The sequence below is a fragment of the Melozone crissalis genome, unplaced genomic scaffold, assembly GCF_028551555.1.
Source record: "Melozone crissalis strain CALT ecotype California unplaced genomic scaffold, PUWL_Pcris_2 ptg000103l_1, whole genome shotgun sequence".
Lineage (NCBI taxonomy): Eukaryota > Metazoa > Chordata > Aves > Passeriformes > Passerellidae > Melozone > Melozone crissalis.
In genome coordinates this window covers 939,227-959,292 of record NW_026535880.1, presented here as the reverse complement: position 1 = coordinate 959,292, position 20,066 = coordinate 939,227, and the positions used below count along the sequence as shown (strand labels likewise).

The window sequence follows — 20,066 nt, the reverse complement described above, 5'->3', positions numbered from 1 at the left end:
GTGTAAAACCCCCACCCCGGGAAGGGCACACACACAGGGGACAATGTCACACTTGGCCCTGCTCCATGTGAGGTCTCTGTCCCTTGTCACTCCCTTACTCTTCCCCCTTTTCTCTTTCTTTCCAACTCTCTCTCTACCTCACATTTACTGTTCAATAAAATCCACCTTGGATTTGGTCTTGTTAGTCTTAATTGGGGCAGAGGAATTTCTCCAACAATTTTCTTAAGCAGATTGCGACATTATTTTGCCATAGTGTGTTCAGGGCACCGTTGTCTGACCCCAAGTGCCTTTGACAACAGCATGGTTCCCTCCTCTGAGGAGGTTATGGTTCTCTCTGGAGGAACTCTTGGAAACTTGGACACAGCTTCCTCTGAGCACCTTATGGGAGAACTGATGAGGAAAATGGCTGTTAGAGGTGGCCAGTGAAAAAGAAAATATTTTGTTGTCCTTCCTTGAAAAGTTTGTTAAAATCACTGGAGGAAAGGGAGCAAATGCTACCAGCCAGACTGACAAGGTTCATTCACCCCACGATGAGGAACACAAGACTGTGGAAAGTCCCACAAGAACCCCCACTCAAGTAGCTAAATTCCAGGATAACTTCTGAATTCACAGGCTTGGGTGGGGGCTTTGCCAAATGTGAGAATCATTTTTCTCTTCATCCCTGTCAGCTTTGTGACAGCTACACAGAGCTTTCCCTTCCTTTTCATAATCTGTATTGGGCCGAATTTCTACTTTGCTCTTATTGGAACCTACCAGCAGCTGAGCTGGAGCTGTTCAGGAACTGATCAAACTTGGAATTGCTACAAAATTGCTTTTATTTTTGGTTTATTCATGTTTGCAATTTATTTGTGTTTTCATCACATACGACTTGTGGGAAAAACAAGTATTCATCAAAGCGATTTATGCAGAGTCAGGTTTGATTTCTGCCAAGTTTATTTTGTCAAGTGCCCAGAGGAATCTCCCATCCTGTCTGCTGCTGCTCCCACAGGGATGTGAGGGTTGATCGCAGAGCCCCAGGGGTTACAGTCAGGGCTGCCCTCAGGGAATGCTCACCTGGTATTGAGGGGCAGCATGGGAGCACCTGGATCTTGGAGCACCCAGCCGCCCCTCATGTTTGGATGTGCCTGAGGAGGGCTGGGATGATGCCAGGGACATTCTGCAGTGACATCCCCTCTGTCCCGCTCTGGGTGAGCTCAGTCCCAAACCTGACCCTCATCCTGGTCTCAATCTCACTCCATGTTTAGACACACTCACAGTTCTGTATTTAATTTCATCCCAGTGCCAGACTTGTCTAGCCCCAGACCCAATCCCAACCCCAGCCCTAAAGCCAATCCCATGCGTAGCCTTAACCCCAATCCCAGCTCTAATCCAAATCTCTGCCCCAACTCCAACCCCAGCCCCAATTCTAGCCCCTTCCTAAATCCTCAGCCCCAAACCAAATCCCAGGTTCAGCCCTTCTGGGGCTTTGGGGGTGTCTCTGTCCCTGTGACCCCGATGATGTTTGGGTAGGGTCACACCAGTGCTGAGAGGGAGAGAGACTGCTGTGACCTCCCCAGGTGTGAGAAGGTGGGAGAGCCCCCCCAGCCCTGAGCACCCTCAGCGGTGAGAGGGACACAGAGCCCCTGGTCCCCAGCCCTGCACAGGCATTGCCTGGGGCCAGAGGGATGGAGACCCCCCAAGTATCCCCCAGGGTGAAGGGACAGAGAGCTCCAAGCATTCCCTGGGCTGAGAGGGACAGAGACTGCCCCGAGAACCCTTTTCAAGGAAGGACAACAAAATATTTTCTTTTTCACTGGTCAGTCAGAACAGCCATTTTCTTCATCATTTCTCCCATAAGTTCCCCAGGAGGAAGGAGGGACTGTTTCCAAGTCCTTCCAAGTTTCCAAGAGTTCTTCCAGAAAGAACCACAACCTCCTCAGAGAAGGGAACCATGCTGTTGTCAAAGGCACTTGGAGTCAGAGAACAGTGCCTAAACTCACTGTGCCAAAACAATGTCACAATCTGGTTAAGAAAATTGTTACAGAGATTCCTCTGCCCCAATTAAGGTGCTAACGAGACCAAATCCAAAATGGATTTTATTGAACAGTAAATGTGAGGTAGAGAGAAAGATGGAAAGAAAGACAGAAGGGGGAGAGAGCAAGGGACAGAGACCTCCTCTGGAGGGAGCCAAGTGTGACATTGTCCCCTGTGTGTGTGCCCTTCCCAGGGTGGGGGTTTTACACCTGAGCCTGTTTGGGTAAGGGGAGGGTTATTCACCCCCTGAGCAGGGGTTACCCCACTGTTTCAGGTTGCCATGCAAGATGTAACCAAATGCATGTTTTCAATCCCCATCTTCATCAACTGCTATAAAAAGGCAGGGTAGTGTTCTTTATCTCTTCCATGACTCATCCCTGATAACGCCCTCCAGGGGAGACATCTTCTGCTAATGGGCCATTGAGTGTCACTGCAGGACTGATAAAATTCCATCATCTCATTGTGGGGTGCTCCGCCCAGGGGGAGGATCCAAGAATTCCTACCTGGATATAAGATGAGGCTGGCAACACCAGCAGCACCTTGCCTACTGGGTTCCCAGAGGACAAGAGCTCCATAACCACCAGTGGACCTTCAGAGGAAGACCAGACCCTTCTACAGCATCACTTCTTGGACAGAATCACGTTGATCACTCCAACAGGACTGCAGCCACCATTTAATGGGACTGCAGCCACCACCCTGACCAACAGGGTGTCAGGTTATATCCTGACTCTGTCAGTTTAAGGCAGTGTTTCTGTATCATTGCCCTGATCTAAATTTTCTTCTTAAATTGTAACTCTGACTTAGACTCTCCCCCAAGTTTACCTTCAAACCAGAACTAAAGACAATGTGCGCACCCTTTGTTTTCTTCCCAGAACCGGATTTCCCATTCCCAAACCTTGATTGGATGGAGGAGGAGGCTGAGAGGAAGAGGAAGGAGCCTTGGGATACCCAGGCAGGTGAGGAGGAAGTCAGTGCCCCTTTCCCCCTCTCTCCTGCTCCATCTCCCAGCCCAGCACAGATCCCGGAACAAAAGACAATGTGCACACCCTTTGTTTTCTTCCCAGAACAGGATTTCCCATTCCCAAACCTTGATTGGATGGAGGAGGAGGCTGAGAGGAAGAGGAAGGAGCCTTGGGATACCCAGGCAGGTGAGGAGGAAGTCAGTGCCCCTTTCCCCCTCTCTCCTGCTCCATCTCCCAGCCCAGCACAGATCCCGGAACAAAAGACAATGTGCACACCCTTTGTTTTCTTCCCAGAACAGGATTTCCCATTCCCAAACCTTGATTGGATGGAGGAGGAGGCTGAGAGGAAGAGGAAGGAGCCTTGGGATACCCAGGCAGGTGAGGAGGAAGTCAGTGCCCCTTTCTCCCTCTCTCCTGCTCCATCTCCCAGCCCAGCGCAGCCCGCGGCTGCAGGACAACCTTGGTGCCAAGACCGTCCTGCCGGGGATGCACTGGGGGAATCTCCTTCCCCTTCCTTCTGGAATGGAGGCAAATCCCATCTTCTCCTTGCCCTTCCTTCCCCAAACAAAAAGCTGATGATGGAGACCAGGGAGGAAAAATCTCCTTGGCAGAACCTCATGGAAGAGGCTGTTTTGAGTGACTCCATAGTGCAGAATTCTAATGGGGAGGAAAATCCCCAGAGATCTTGCAGGAAGAGGGGCTCCAAACCCTGCCCAGACTGCTCTGAGGAGGAAAGACTTACCCAGAGCCAGGAAGGTGGACAGAGCTTCAGCAAGTTCTTGGAGCTGATGGCCCAGGAGCAGCTTCATGATGGGGAGAAGCCTCACAAGTGCTTGGAGTGTGGGAAGAGCTTCCAGCAGAGCAGCACCCTGATCTGCCACCAGATGATCCACACCGGGGAATGGCCCTACGAGTGTGGAGAATGTGGGAAGGGCTTCAGCTACAGATCCAACCTTGTGACCCACCAACGCATCCACACTGGGGAGAGGCCCGACAAGTGTCCTGAGTGTGGGAAGAGGTTTTGGACCAGCTACCATCTCCTCCTGCACCAGCGGATTCACACCAAGGAGAGGCCTTTCCTCTGCCCTTACTGTGGGAAGGGCTTCAAGCAAAAGTCCAACCTCATCAGACATCGGCGCATCCACACTGGGGAGAGGCCCTACAAGTGTCCCCAGTGTGGGAAGAGCTTCGCCCGGAGCTCTCACTTGACCAGTCACCAAAGGAGGCACTGGTAAAGTAATCTCTGCCAATGCCCCAAGTGCAGGATGAGCTTCGTGCACTGCTCCAGCTTCAACCCCCATGGAGGACCCATGTTAAGCAGAGCCCTGGTGATCCATATTCCCCATGATCCAGTCTGGGGAAACACTTGTACCTTTTCCTGCCCCTGCCAATGGACATGATGTGGCTCTGAAAAAAACACATGAGGGTCGTGGCATGACCATGTCATCATATTCTCTCCCACCTCAGGAAATTGCCTGGGGCAGGAAAGGGACTCTCTCTCTCTCTCTCTCTCTCTCTCCTGAGAAGATGGGTGTCCTTTCCAGGCAGTGGAAAATTGTGTCCAGGAAGAGACAGTCAGTTATGTTGTAGTTTTCCCTTTATTTTATCCCTTCTGTTACCAGTATTATTTCTGTTCTTGTTTGTTCCTTATCTTGCTGCTGTTCCCAATAAATTGTTCTTATCCCAGCCTGGGACCTTTGCCTTTTGTGCTTTCCATTGGGGGTGGGAGGGCAGCGAGGGCAGCGTGGTTTTAGCAGGAGCAGGAACATGGGGTATCCCATTCCTGAACCCCGGCCCATGGAAACCGAGCATCCCAGCTGGTCCAAGCCCTGGTGGCCATGGCAACAGCCTTGGGAGCGGGTCCCTGGCTGGGGCTGTGGGAACCTCTTCCCTCTGGTGCCCAGGGACAGGAGTGGAGGGAACGGCTGCAGCTGAGTCGGGGCAGGCTCAGGTTGGATGTCAGGAAAAGGTTTTTGCCCAGAGGCTGCTGGGGCCCTGCCCAGGCTCCCCAGGGAAGGGTCCCAGCTCCAGGGCTCTCTGAGCTCCAGCAGTGTTTGGACAGTGCTGCCAGGCCCAGGCTGGCATTGTTGGGGTGTCCTGTGCAGGGCCAGCAGTTGGAGTGGAGGATCCTGATGGGTCCCTCCCAGCTCAGCCAATTCTGTGGTTCTGGGATCCCATGAGCCTGGGGATGGGGCTGCCAGTGGTTGCCATGCAACAGCTCTGGCTGCAGGCCTGAGCTGGTGTCCATGGCAACCACCCCTGGCATGGGGTCTCCATGGAGCTGCCGAGGGACTGACCATAGCAACAGGGGGCTGGGGATGGTTGCCATGGAAACTGACCATAGCAACAGGGAGGTGGGGATGGTTGCCTGCTAAGGATCAGATTTTTCACAGGCCCTCAGAGGGGTTCCATGGGGACTTTCCAAGAGTTTCCAGGCTGTTCCAGAGCTGGAATGTCACAGGCAGGGACAGGGGCTCCATGGAGACCTCCCAGGGCTTTTTGGAGATGGTAAAGAGCTGTGGGGTCAGAGGCAGTCAAAGCCATTCCATGGTGGCATCCCAGGGCACCTTAGGCGGCAAAGGCACTGGTCTGTCAAAGGCATTCGCAGCGTCTCCACGGTGACATCCCAGGAGTCCCCAGGCTGCCAAAGAGCCGGGATGCCCCAGACACTAACAGGGGTTCCTGTCATGGGCACAGTGGGAGCTTCAGGCAAAAGCTTTATTTCTTTATTGGAGAAACTCCTGCTGAGTCATGAGGTGAAGAAATGACACCCAGTAGCCATCATGGTTCCTCAAACCCCTGCAGAGCCCCTAGACTTCTGAAATTCCTTTTAAGAGAGGACACTGGGAGTGGCTGGATCCAATCCCAGCCCCAGAATTTGTCAAAGGTATAAAAGATTGAACAGGTGGAATTCAAATTTTACACAATTTGTCCTGCAGAATCAATGATAGAATACCCGAATAATTTATATAAATATGTCTCTAGCTTATTCTCATCATGATCAGATGGAAGGTCACTAGCACAGTTATTTATTCCACAGATCAGGAGCTATAACAATTATTAGAATATCGTGCTGTGGGCAGCAATTTTGAAGTCAGCAGGGCCTTGCTGGAGTTGCTGCAGCCCATTGCAGGCAGAGCCTCCTGCTCCAGCAGGAACTGCCTTTCCTGTGCCATGAGCAGGGCAGGTCCCACTGCAGGAAAAGCCCCAGGCCAGCCCCAGCACAAGGAAGGCCTCGGGCACAAGGGCAGAGTGCCGTGCTGGGAGCTGTGCCAGGGAGAGCCTGAGGCACCAAAGGCACCTTGGCAGCAGCAGCTGCTTGCAGGCCATGGCCAGAAGCCTCCCTTGGCAGCCCGGCCTGGTGGCCACCACTGCAGAGCTGCTGCCTCAGGGCTCATTCCTGGCTGGGCTCTGAAAAGCCACTTCTGCTCCAGGAGCCTGACTGGAAAGCCATTGGCCCCAGCACCTTGGGGACAAGATATTAATGACAAAACTCTTCATGCCAGCAGAGCCAAGGCAGGGGCAGAGGAAAGGGCAGAGCCAGGCCCAGGGGACAGGGCTGCCATGGTGATGGCTGTGAGGTCACTGCCCCTGCAGCAGCCTGGCTGCCCTCAGCAGACATTCTGGCCAGAAGCGTTGTGGGGGCACCCAGGACATCAGAGAACCACAAAACAGGAATTCTGTCCAAGGGGATGAGAGGGTTCCCTTGGGTCAGGCTGCACAAAGCTCCTGCTCTTGGACAATTCCTGTGATGGGGCTTCCAATTCTCTGGAAAAACGGTTGCCATTTTGTGCCACTCTCATAATTGTAAAATATTTCCTCTTTCTAGCAAATGTAAATCCACCCTCATTCAATTTAGAGATATTGAGCCTGTCACTGCAAGATTTGCGAGTAAATGCCTTTGACTACATTTTTCCATTTTCACAGACTTTGGAGAGGAACCAAAAATCTCCCAAGATGGGATTTGGAGGCCTCATCACATAACCAGCAGGGATGGGCTGATGGCTCTGGGGTTGTTCCAGATTGAAGGCAAGATGTATTCTATTACCATCTGTATGGCAGTTGTCTTGTCAAGTGGGCAGTTTTCCCTTATCTCTCTCTCTGACTGATCACAATCACTTCTCCCTTGGGAGGGGCATCTGCTGATAATGGGCTATTGAATGTCACTGCATGACTGATAAGAACTCTAATATCTGACTGTGAGATGCTCCGCCCAGAGGGAGGAGCCAAGCATTGCTACCCAGATATAATCTGGAGATTCTGGAATACCAGAACAGCTTTCTCCACTGGATTCCCCAGAGGAACAGCAGCTGCCTTTTCTCCCACTGGATCTTCAGAGGAAGAATACATCCTTTTCTACAGGACCTCCTGCTCCAACAGAACCACACCTGACACTGCAGGAGGACTGCAGCCACATTTCTAATTGGACTGCTACCAACATCCTGACCCACAGGGTGTCAGGTTGAGTTGTGACTCTGTCAATGTTGTTCTAGTGTACTGCATTGTTTATTTGTTTAATTTTCTTCCCTATTAAAGAACTGTTATTTCCTGCTCCCATATCTGTGCCTGAGAGCCCCCTCAATTTCAAAATTATAACAATTTGGAGGGAGGGGGTTTACATTTTCCATTTCAGGGGTAGCTCCTGCCTTGATTAGCTGACACCTGTCTTTTCAAACATTAACAAGGGGAAAGTTTCAAAGCCTCAGTTATAAAGCAAACAAAGTTTGGAGGAACAAATAAAATATGAATTGGGGATGTTCTATTAGTTCCAGAAGCAGGGTGAAATTTATTAGGAAAGGATTTACAGGTGCATTTTGACATTCTCTGGAGTGCTCCCAGAGAAAGGGAAAATGGTAGTTAAGCTTCTCCAATTAAGGGAAGAAAATGAGGAGAAAACTCAAGAGATGGTTTGGGCAAAACCAAAAAACTGAGGTAAATTGAACATGAAACCTATAGTAATAAAAATAACTAATGAGAATCATCCAATTCAGCTATGACAATATCTACTCTCCCTGGAGGGGAGACGAGGACTACAGCCGCTGATCCAGGACCTACTTGAGGACAGGACCTTAGAACCATGTATGTCCCCCCATAATACACCCATATTACCAGTAAAGAAGTCAAATGGGACTTACAGGTTTGTCTAAGATTTGAGAAAAGTGAACAAAAAACCAGTGAATTGATACCCAGTAGTGCCTAATCCCTATACACACCTAAGTAACATGCCAGTGGTTTAGCATGATAGACCTAAAAGATGCTTTTTGGGCATACCCACTGGCAGAGAAAAGTGGGTAGTCTTTGCTTTTGAATGGGAGGACCCTGATTCTGGGAGGAAGCAACAGCTTCGGTGGACTGGGTTACCCCAAGGGTTTTCTGAATCCCCAAACCTCTTTGGTCAAGCGCTAGGAGAAGTAACGCAACTCTTCTCCATTAAACCTGAGATAAAGCTCATCCAATATGTAAATTATTTGCTTTTCTCAGGACAGGAAGAAAAAGAAGTTTGGGAATCCACCATAGTGTTGTTAAATTTTCTGGGGGGCCAAGGACTTCAGGTATCAAAAGGGAAACTCGAATTTGTAGAAAGAGAAGTAATATACCCAGGATTTGTGATATACCCAGCTCCAAGGGACCTGGCGGCTGAACCCTGAGAGAATTACAGGGATAGTCTCACTCCCACCAAAAACTAAGAGAGAAGTCAGAAGGTTTTTAGGCCTGTTGGGATATTGTAGGCTATGGATTGGAGGATACATGCAGGCCATCTGGTTCTTGTATGAAAAGTTAATTGAAGAGATTAGGTGGGAAAAAGACGATGAACAAAAGTTTGAAGCTTTGAAGCAAAAATTGGTTGGTGCACCAGCCCTGAGTCTTCTTGCCTTAGACAAACCCTTCTATCTGTCTGTGGATATAGAAAAAGAGGTAACACATGGAGTGTTAGCCCAGGACTGAGGAGGATCCAGGAAACCACTGGCCTATGTATCATAATTACTAGAGCCTGTCAGCCAGGGGTGGCCAACCTGCATTCAGGTGTGGCAGTGACTGCCCTACTCATAGCAGAAAGCAAAAAATTAACCTTTTGGGGGAAAATTGAAGATATATGTCCCAGACTCAGTAACAAGTATCCTGAGCCAAAAGGCTGAGAAATGGCTCACTGATTCCCAAATGCTAAAGTATGAAGCCATCTTAATAGATAATGGTTTAGAGCTAATTGTGAGTAACCAACTCAACCCTGCCCCGTTTTTGTATGGAGAACCAGATGAGGCACTAATACATAATTGCCTAGAGGTTATAAACTGTCAAACTAGAGTAAGAGAGGACGTAACAGATCAACCACTCCAAGGTGGAAAACGATTGTACATCAATGGATCTTCACAGGTAATAAAGGGGCACAGGTTATCGGGGTACGCTATAGTGCATGAAGGGTTGGTAGCCATAGAAAAGATAAAGTTACTTTCCAACTGGTCAGCCCAGGCATTGAGTTGTATGCCCTAAAACAAGCTCTGGATATATTAGCATAGAAAAGGGGAACAATATATACAGACTGAAAATGCACTTTTGGAATAGTGCATATATTTGGAAAAATTTGGGAAGGGAGGGGGCTATTAAATTCAAAGGGAAAGGGACTGATTCACAAAAAATTTGTCTGAGAAGAGTTAGAAACCGTCCAATTGCCAGAGAAGTAGTGGGGGTATATGTTGAAGGACATCAAAAAGGGGAGCAAGGGAACAATTTAGCCAATTTAGAAGCTAAAAATGCCACTGAATCAGCAACAGAAAAACTAATAATAGTGTTAACACCCATGAGAGAAATGCAAAAAGTCCCTGTATTCAGTGGGACAGAAGAGGAAGAATTTCTCAAAATAGAAGCAAAGAAAGATAAAGGGAAGTGGTGATTAGCAGATGGGAAGCAAATATTGAATAAACCCTTTTCCAGGAAAATGCTAGAAGGCATACATGGAACAACACACTGGGGTACCCAAGTGCTAAGTGATCAATTTTTAAGGGATTTGGGATGCAAAGGAATTTTCAGAATAGCTAAGCAAGTAACTGAACAGTGTGTGATATGTCAACAAGTTAATAAAAAATAATGAGGGAAACACCCAGAGGAGAGCAAGAATTAGCCTTATGGCCCTTCCAAAACATCCAAGTAGCCTTTACTGAGCTTCCCCAGGTACAACAGTGGAAGTTTTTGCCAGCGATAGTAGATCACATGACTCATCGGGTAGAAGTGGTACCCACTATGAAATTCAATGTCAATGTTGTGAGTAAAACAATTCTAGAATCAATCATTCCCTGATATGGGATGGCAAACAAGATTGATTCAGACTGAGGAACTCATTTCACATCAAAGATATTGCAGAAAGTTGTTCAGTCCCTAGGAGTAAAATGGGAATTACACACTCCATGGCATCCACAGAGTTCCAGTCAGGTTGAGAAAATGAATCAAACTCTTAAAAGAGCTCTAGGTAAGCTAATAATTTAAACCCAAATGTCAGGGATAAAATGTCTCCCTTTAGCCTTATTAAGAATTAGAACTCAACCCCAGTCAGATCTGAGGGTGTCACCCTATGAAATGATGTTTGGGTTACCCTTCCTGACCTCACCCCAGAAGGCTGCCACCTATGAGAAAGGGGAAGCCAATGCCAAGAAATAAGTGATGTCTATAGCACAAACCTTATAAGGGCTAAGATATAGAGGGGCAATTCCTCAAACTACCACCCTGGATTTCAGAATCCATAATGGGGATTGGGTGATGATTAAGCCATGGAGAGATCAGCCTCTAACTCCTCAGTGGGAAGGTCCCTTTCAGGTACTGCTCACCACTGAATCAGCCGTGCAAACTGCAGAGTGGGGATGGACTCATGCCAACAGAGTCAAAGGCCCAGGAGAGGAACCCGAAGAGTGGACTATAACATCCAGGCTGGGTGAAACAAGATTGACTCTCAAGCAGAGATTTACCAGCATCTGTTGAGGAGAAGTACACAAGGGACTGTAAAAGGCAGTGGGACAGCTTCCTTAAGAAAATAAGACAAAGGAAGGAGGGCATGACCAAGTTGGCCCCTTTGCTTGGTACCAAGAAGGCTCCATAGACCTGCTGTGGGTAGGAACCCCATAGGCATGGTAAGGTAGGGACAAAAGGCCATACCAGACCTCTATCATTCCTCAGTTGTCTTTTAATTCAACAGAAATTGGAAGGCAAGACTGAGTTGGCCTCTGTACTCACCCCTAAGAAACACCAACTATGGGTATCAGGCACATAGGCATTGTAGATGGGAGTCAAAGCCATACTGGACCTCTGTGATGCCCTTTTGTTCATTCCAAATAAGTGTGTCTAAGGAAAACCTGAGGTTTTTTCTGCTGTTCCCACTGTCCTTGCCCACATCAACAGATGCTGGTATGACTCATTCAAGAGAGACAGAAAATTTTTTACCTAACTGTTCGCACAAAATGACTTATAGAAAAAGAAAATGGGGGCTTGTTATAGATGTGTAATTCCATGGTTGATTTTCACAGTTAAGGGGTGAATATTAAATATATATGTTAAGAGAAGTTTTGTAGATGTATAGTTATCCTTCCCCTCTCCCTTGCATTGTTATCACAGGATGGCCTCAGTAGTTGGGGCATTTAGGAGGGTCGGCTTCTTACTGTTGCAGCACCTGACCTCCAATCAAGGTGTTAGACAGTGATCTCCACCACTGGAGAGTGAACAAGGAATCGATTCACAAGACTTTGGGAGGGGCTAGAGGTGTAAAAGACAGAATATCCATTTTGTAGATGAGCACACAGTGACTGAATTTTTGCTCCCAGCATTGTATCCTTTATTCAGTTTTTGTAGTATTATCATGAGGTCTCAATAAACAATTTAAATTTTTGAAAGTAAAAATAATTTCTCTCATGGGTTGGGGAATGTGGGGCAAGGTTGTCCACACTGGGTCAGCTCCTAGGTACAACTTCACTGACCTGGCCAGACCTCCTTAGGAGAGACCCTGGATCAACATCAATCACAGGATGATGCAATCACCTCTTTTATAGTAAGAACAGCAATAAAAGACACCCTTTAAGATAGGATTGCATATTTCTCAGAAGCTCCTTGAAATATTTCTCCATAACTGTAAAAGGAAATCTTCCTGATGAACTGCTCCAGACCAGAGAGAAATCAAGGCAGAGCCATGGTTTGTCAGGACTTGCTTGATCCTAATGAGCCCTGTGGTGCATTTGGAGCTGAGCCCTGGAACCCTGGGCCTGACGGGAGATCGCACAAACCTTTCCAGGAGTCAAAGTCAGTGGAAAACCCCAAAGTGTCTCAAGGCACCAATGGGTCTCACTGAGGTCCATCCCAACACAGGCTCCTCATGGACTCCTTAGAGGAGAGAATTGGAGACCAGGACGGCAAAAAAATTTCTGAGAGACTCAGTGTAGAAAGGAAATTCCAAAGTACCCTAAAAACCGTGAGTACCTCAAAGTATTAATGAGCACCACTGAGTGTCAGTACAGAGCTCTCAAGGGACTCATTAAAGCAGATAATTGGGGCCATGATTGCACAAACCTCTCAGAGAGTCTGTATCAAAAGGGAAACACCAAGTACCTTAAAATAACTGAAGTACTCTGAAGCATTAATGAGCCCCACTGAGTGTTGTTACTGACAAAGCCTCTCAAGGGACTTATTACAGCAGATAATTGGAGGCCGTGATTGCACAAACCTCTCAGAAACTCCAAGGCAAAAGTCAAACTCAAAGTCCTTTCAAAAACCTGCAGTCCCTGCAGGGAGCATTCAGGAGCCCCCAGGGCCATTCCTGAGCAAGGTTCCGCAGGGACTCCTTCCAGCAGATCCTTGAGGCCACTGGCATGTGGGCTAGGGGGGGATGCTGAGGGCAGGACAAGGGGCTGAGAGTGCCCAGCCTGGCTGGGGCTGTGCCAGGAGGCCCCAGGGCCTCAGGACAAGGTGTCTCCTCACAGCCCTTGGTGGCACAGACCCTGCTGTGCCCCAGGGCACCAAGACTTGGCTTCTCCTTGTCCCCACCTGTCATCACTGCCTCCAGTTCTCTGCTCTGCTTGGGGCCTGGGGACACTTTCTCAGTTGTGTCCCTCACTGGGACCCATTACAAGTCCAAGAAACTTTGGAGTTGGATTCTGACTTGGAGTTCTGAGAGGTTTCTTCAGCTCCTTCTCAGGGACTGATGTTCAGGGCCTGAGCACAAAGCCCCAGAGGCTCATTACAGTCCTCGTGCTGTGTCTGTGCTGATGAGCTGGCCTGGGCTCCTGGCACAGAGGCAGCTCCTGGTAACCAAGAAGAGCTTCAAAAGCACATTTCTCTTGATGAGCAGCTCTTCTGCCAGCCCAGCAGGGCTGGGGCACTGCCTGCAGCCAGCCCAGGCACAGCACAGAGGCACAGAGAGCTTTAATCAGTCAGGGCTGGGAAGGTGCTGAGAAGTGCCTGGGGCAGAATCACTGCCAGCCCTTGGCACAGGAGCCTCTGGCTGCAGGACAATGCAGCTGCAGCTCCTGGAGCCATGTCCTAAAGCTGGAACATCCCAATGCCTACAGACCCTGTGAGTACATTCTCTGATTGTCTCTTGTGCAGAGCAGCCAGGGGTGCCCAGGGCTGTCCTGCAGAGCAGGGTCCTGCAGCCCAGGGCGCTGTGCTGGGGCAGGGACTCAGCTGCCTGCCAGGGACAGCTCTCAGCCAGCCCTGGGGGACCAGATCTGGGTGGGAGGAGACAGCTGGTAAGGCTTGGACGTGTTCTCCTTGTGTGGAGAGGATGCTGCATTGTTCAGGACTGCTTCAAGGATGGCATTTAAGGCCACAGCACTTCCAACTAGATTACACAGGGAGCATATTGAAACAGGGGCTGCATAAAAGGGAAAATCCTGCTTTTTTTATCTACTGCTCTGAGTTAGAAATTGAACATACATATTCATCTCTCATTTCAGGTTGTGAAATATAAAAATAATCTCCCAATCTGAGTAAACCAGGCAGCAACAGCAATCAACACAGGACCCCCTAGAGGCTGCATCAGTGTCACTTTTTCTGCCTCCTCAGGGTCACTCTGACGTTACCATCAGAGCCTGCAGAGCCAGAGCTGCCCCTGGGCAGTGCCAGAGGTGGGAGGGATCTGCAGGGCAGAGCTGAGCCCCCAGGCCTGGGCTGGGCCCTGGCAGCACTGGCAGGGCCCAGCCCTGGGCACAGGGAAGCAGCTGCTGGCAGGGACAGCTCCAGGCAGCAGAGCCCTGGGCAGGCAGAAGGGGGGAAAGTTCCCCCAAGGCTGTGCTGGGATATTTCAAGTCCTCTCCAAACCCACCTATTGTTGTCTTATATATTACAACAGTTCAATTATCATTATATGTTGTCTCAGAGATTAAGAGTTCTGTTGTCTTACATTGTCTTGTATATCAAGAGTTCTCTTATCATTATTGTGCAAGGATTTCATACCCTCAGAGTTTCATACCTCCTCTAAGCACTGACTGTTCTTGGTCCTTGCAGCAGCCATCCAGTGACTTCTCTTTTATACCACTAGTTCTTATTGGTTACAAGTGTTGCCTGTTATCATCCAGCCTGTTTCTCATCTTTAGTAGTAGGGTGCAGCTGCAACTTGTTGGGGGAAGAGATTTCATTCTACATTACCCATACTGTGTCCTCCTACAACCTATTCCATGATTGCTTTTCTTACAGATCCCCATGCCAAGGCACAGCAAATGTCCAACAGCAGCTCCATCAGGCACTTCCTCCTGCTGGCATTGGCAGACACGTGGCAGCTGCAGCTCCTGCACTTCTGCCTCTTGCTGGGCATCTCCCTGGCTGCCCTCCTGGGCAATGGCCTCATCATCAGAGCCGTAGCCTGCGGCCACCACCTGCACACGCCCATGTTCTTCTTCCTGCTCAACCTGGCCCTCACTGACCTGGGCTCCATCTGCACCACTGTCCCCAAAGCCATGCACAATTTCCTCTGGGACGCCAGGGATACCTCCTACTCAGGATGTGCTGCTCAGGTATTTTTCTTTATGTTTTTCATTTCAGCAGATTTTTACCTTCTGACCATCATGTGCTACGACCGCTACGTGTCCATCTGCAAACCCCTGCACTACGGGACCCCCCTGGGCAGCAGAGCTTGTGCCCACATGGCAGCAGCTGCCTGGGCCAGTGCCTTTCTCAGTGCTCTCATGCACACAGCCAATACATTTTCCCTGCCCCTGTGCCATGGCAATGCCCTGGGCCAGTTCTTCTGTGAAATCCCACAGATCCTCAAGCTCTCCTGCTCACACTCCAACCTCAGGGAACTGGGGCTTCTTGCTGTTAGTGTGTGTTTAAATTTTGGTTGTTTTGTGTTTATTATTTTCTCCTATGTGGAGATCTTCAGGGCTGTGCTGAGGATCCCCTCTGAGCAGGGACGGCACAAAGCCTTTTCCACCTGCCTCCCTCACCTGGCTGTGGTCTCCCTGTTCATCAGCACTGGCTTTTTTGCCTACATGAAGCCCCCCTCCATGTCCTCCCCATCCCTGGATCTGGCCCTGTCAGTTCTGTACTCGGTGGTGACTCCAGCCCTGAACCCCCTCATCTACAGCCTGAGGAGTCAGGAGCTCAAGGCTGCTGTGAGGAGACTAATGGCTGGATGCTTTCAGAAACATTAAACTGCTGCCAAATTTCTGAAAATCACTTGTAATAAAAGTCATCTTTGATACTTCTTGTTTGTTTAATTGTGGAGGGAGGGGTTCCCTTTATTTTAATTTTTTTATCTTGTCCACATAGAAATGTCATTGTTTGTGCCATTTCTCATTTTGTTTCTCTCCGCCTTCCCTGTGGTCCAAGACTATGTCAATGAGTGGTTGCGCTCTCAGTGGCATTAAAGGAACTAAAGGATCTCCCAGCAAAGTTTTCTGCAGAGATGCACTTTGGCTGCCTTCTCTGGAGCTGCAGCAGCAATGTCTGTGTACAGAGCAGGGGGCAGATCAGTGCTGGCACAGCAGCTCTGCTCCTGGAGGCCACACCATTCCTCATCCAGGACAGGAGCCATTGGCCTTCTTGGCCACCTGGGCACACTGCTGCCTCGTGTCCAACCTGCTGTCCATCAGTCCCTGCAGGTCTCTTTCTGCCTGGCTGCTGTCCAGCAACTCTGTCCTCAGCCTGTAGCGCTGCAGGGATTGTTGTGGTCAAAGTGCAGGACCCAGCACTTGGACTTGTTAAACCTCACCTTGATGGATTTGGACCCTGGATCCAGCCTGTTCCATGAGGCCCCAGAGCGTCCCAATGGTTTCCACATTTCTATGAGGTCTCCCAGTGTCACAATATCCCTTTGTTTCCATGGGACCCCTTGGTGCCACCAAGTCCCTTGGGTCCTTGGGCCCCACAGTGTCACAATGGTGCCATGGTTCCCCCAGGCCCTGCAGTGTCACAATCCATGGTTCCATGAGGTCTGGCAGTGCAGCAATGCTCTCATTGCTTCCACAGTGTCACAATGGCCTCTTGGTCCCCACAGCCACCATGGTGTCAAGCATGTTTCCTTCATTCCAGGAGTCCCTGAGGAGCAGAACTGGCCCCTTGGTTCCATGGGACCCTGCAGTGTCACAATGGCCCCATCTGACACCAGGTCCTGCTCTGTCACAATGCTCTGCATGGTTCCACAAGGCCCTGTGGGGTCACAGTGGCCTCTTGGTTCCATGAGGCCTCAGAGTGCCACAAGGAATTCCTTGGCACTGCAGTGTCACAATGGAGTTCTGGTGACACATGATCCTGCACTGTCACCAGGGACCCTTGGTTCCATGGGGCACCATAGGGTCACAATTGTTCCCTCAGTTCCCAGAGTCCTTACAATGGAGCAATGGTCTCTTGATTCCATTGTCCCCAGGCTCTCCCCAGGGTCTCCTTGGTTCTGCAGTGGCATGATGGCCCCTTGGTTCCACAAGGCCCTGCAGAGTCACAGTGGCCTCTGTGGTTCCACCAGTACCCATACTGTCACAATGGACTCCTTGCTTCCATTCAGCCCCACAGTGTCACAATGGCCCCTTGGCTCTGTGCTGCCATGTCGTACACAGTGTCACCATGGTCCTCTTAGTGCCATCAGGCCCCACAGTGTCACAATGGCCCCTTGCTTCCCCAGGGCCCTGCAGTGTCACAATCATCAGAGAATCAACCAGGCTGGAAAAGACCTTGGAGAGCATCAAGGCCAACCCAACACCACCTTGTCACCCAGACCATGGCACTCAGTGCCACATCCAGTCTTTCCTTAAACACTTCCAGGGATGGTGACTCATCCACCTCCCTGAGCAGCCCTTTCCAATGCCCAATCACCCTTAGTGTGAAGAATATTTCTTAATGTCCAGCCTAAACATCCCCTGGTGCAGCTGAAGGCTGTGTCCTGCTGTCCTGTCCCAGTTCCCTGGGAAAAGAGCTGGACCCCCACATGGCTGCACACTCCTGTCAGGGAGTTGTAGAGAGTGATGAGGTCTCCCCTGAGCCTCCTCTTCTCCAGGATAAACAATCCCAGCTCCCTCAGCCACTCCTCACAGGACTTGTGCTCTAGAGCCCGCCCCAGCCTTGTTGCCCTTCTCTGAAGATGCTGCAGCCTCTCCATGTCCTTCTGAAATTGGGGGGCCCAGAAGTGGACACAGCACTCGAGGTGCTGCCCAACCAGTGCCCAGCACAGGGGAAGAATCACAGCCCTGGTCCTGCTGGCGACACCATTCCTGATCCATAGGAGAGCCAGGGGTTGGATGAGGGAAATGGCGGGGTGGGGATAGGAACAAAGTGTGATTGATTGTCAGCCATGAAGGGTCTTGACTTTCATATCTATTCAGACTGCATTTGAAGGGGTTAGGGGTCAATATCAACTGGACATTGCTGATACCAATCTATAAACAAGAAAAGAAAACTGGACAAAACCAGTTCTCTCTGCTTAGTTTTCAATATACCATATTCACTTTAAATACACCTCTGAAATCTGACTAATTAACCACAGAACAATTGAAAACTTCAAATTTTCCCACGGGGTTTTCTTGTTTAAATGTTTTAAACAAATGTTTAATAGCCTTTTTCACTGAATTCTTCAACTGAGTAGCTCAAGAAAGAAGAGGCCTCTGGAGGAGTAAAATTCATCAGCAACCTCCAAGGTGCTGAGGATCCATCCCCATCAGAGTGGCAATGAACAGAAATGGGCACAGCTTTGTGGCTGCCCCAGCTCTGGGATGGGCCCTGGGCCTGGAGCAGGACCAGCACTTGAGGGCCCCAAGGCCAGGGCTCTTGTGCTGCCCTGGGCAGATGGGATGGCAGCAGGGGCTGCAGAGCTCTCAGCACCTCAGGCCGAGGGGAGCAGGGCAGCCAGGGAGCCTCCTTTGGCCTTGGCCAAGCACCTTCCCCCATGGTTGGGGCTGAGTCCTGTGGCAGCTGCAGCTGCTGCTGTGCCCTTGCCAGGGGCTGAGGCCGTGGGGCAGTGCCCAGAGAAGCCTGGCCTGAGCAGAGCTGTGTGGCCAGAGCCAGCTGGGCTGGGCTGGGGAGAGGCCCTTGGTGCTGCCTAGAGCTCAGGGCACCTGGCAGAGCTTGCAGGGAGCTGGGCTGGGCTCAGACAGCCTGGCCTAGAAACCATCAGTGTCCATCTCAGCCTGGCTGAGCATGCAGGGACAGGACTCAGGCCAGGCCTTGTGGGGCAGGGCCAGCACCTGTGCAAGGCATTGAAAACAGGCAAGTGGCCCAGAGAGGAGGCTGCTCTGTGCCCTTGGTGGCGTGGACAGAGCAGGGAGGAGGCCCAGGACATTTGTCAGCACCAGCCTCTGTGCCCAGCCCTTGGCAGCCCTGGCTGCTGAGCCCAGCTTTGGCCTGGACTGAGTTTGGCTGTGGCCCAGCTCCATCGTCCTGTGGGGCTCAGGGCCTATTCGCAGCCATGGCCAGCCCTGGCTGCCTCTCTGCTGGCCCAGAGGCTGGCAGAGCCTGGGGCAGGGCTGTCTGTGCAGCCCCACAGGTGCCACGGGCTCTGCAGGAGCTGGCAGAGGCTGCCCAGCAGAGAGGCCATGGGGCACAGAGCCCAAGGCTGCTGTGGGCACCACGGCACAGGGGCCGTTCCCAGCCACAATGCTCCTGGCCTGGGCTGGGCCTGCACAGGCGCTGGGCCACCATGGCTGGGCCGGCACAGGGCCACCAAGGGGCCACGCAGCTGCTGCCAGGGCTGACAGCAAGGCCAGGCACACAGAAGCAATTGCTGAGCATGGCCTGCGCTGGCCAGGCCTGACTGTGCCAAAGGCAGAGCTCAGTTGCCCTTGGGGGCTACAGGAACAGTCCAGAGCCCAAAGAGCCTTCATGGCTGGGCTGGAGACCAAGGCTGCAGCAGGGAAATGCAGGGCTGCTGTGGGATGGGGAGGGCATTGAATTCCAGCGCACACCTCAGCTCTCTGATGATCCCAGCACCATGCTGGGCCCTGTTTCAGACTGGAGCAGAGCAGATGTTGATGGGACAGGGGCCCTGCAGGGCTGTCAGGGACCTGCAGCTTACAAGGTGCTCTGCTCTCCCTCAAGTGCTCTCTGAGTTATCCAATCCCAGCTGGGCATCTCAGGGCACAAGTGGCACACGGCACAAGCCATGAACTGGCTGTTCATGGGCACATAACTGATGTCAGCCTGGATAGGGGCACAGCTTTTATTACCTGTTAGTTTCATAATATACAAGCAAATCTTTATTATCTGGTTCATTTGAGTACTGTTAAGAAATGGCACAGTTTTCCCATCAGGAGCAGGAATTTCCTGGAGGTGTACAGATGGCAGGAGGAAAAATGCTGATCTTGCCTTCTACTGGTTTGACCAATATTTTCTTTATTACTTCCTCTCTATTTTCCTTCAGGTGTTTTCAGCTCTTCTGTTGAAAAGGCCATGTATAAGGACATCTCTTCCTTTACAGCAGGTGGATCTATGTACTTCTACTGCTCTCTCATTTCCTCCTCTAGATGCTCTCTGGTCATTCAAGTGCCTCTCAACTGACTGGCTTCATGCTTTGAGCTGGAAGAAATTGCCCAATATTTCTGAAGTTCAAATAAATATATAATAAATATAATCTTAATTGTGTTTTTATCTATCACAGAATTACCTTATGTCTTGGTCTAAAACTATTCCTGTACA

The 20,066-nt window shown here is 50.3% G+C and overlaps 1 protein-coding gene across 1 annotated transcript; it reads left to right on the top strand.

Annotated features, from left to right (window-relative positions):
• Positions 1-15,046: 15,046 nt before the first annotated feature.
• Positions 15,047-19,560, top strand: LOC128947400 (olfactory receptor 14J1-like; the record flags this gene model as incomplete). Its single annotated transcript, XM_054291659.1, has 2 exons — positions 15,047-15,508; positions 19,495-19,560. Coding segments are annotated over 2 exons (528 nt in total), but the record flags the coding sequence as incomplete, so codon positions are not given.
• Between the last annotated feature and the right edge of the window lie 506 nt (positions 19,561-20,066).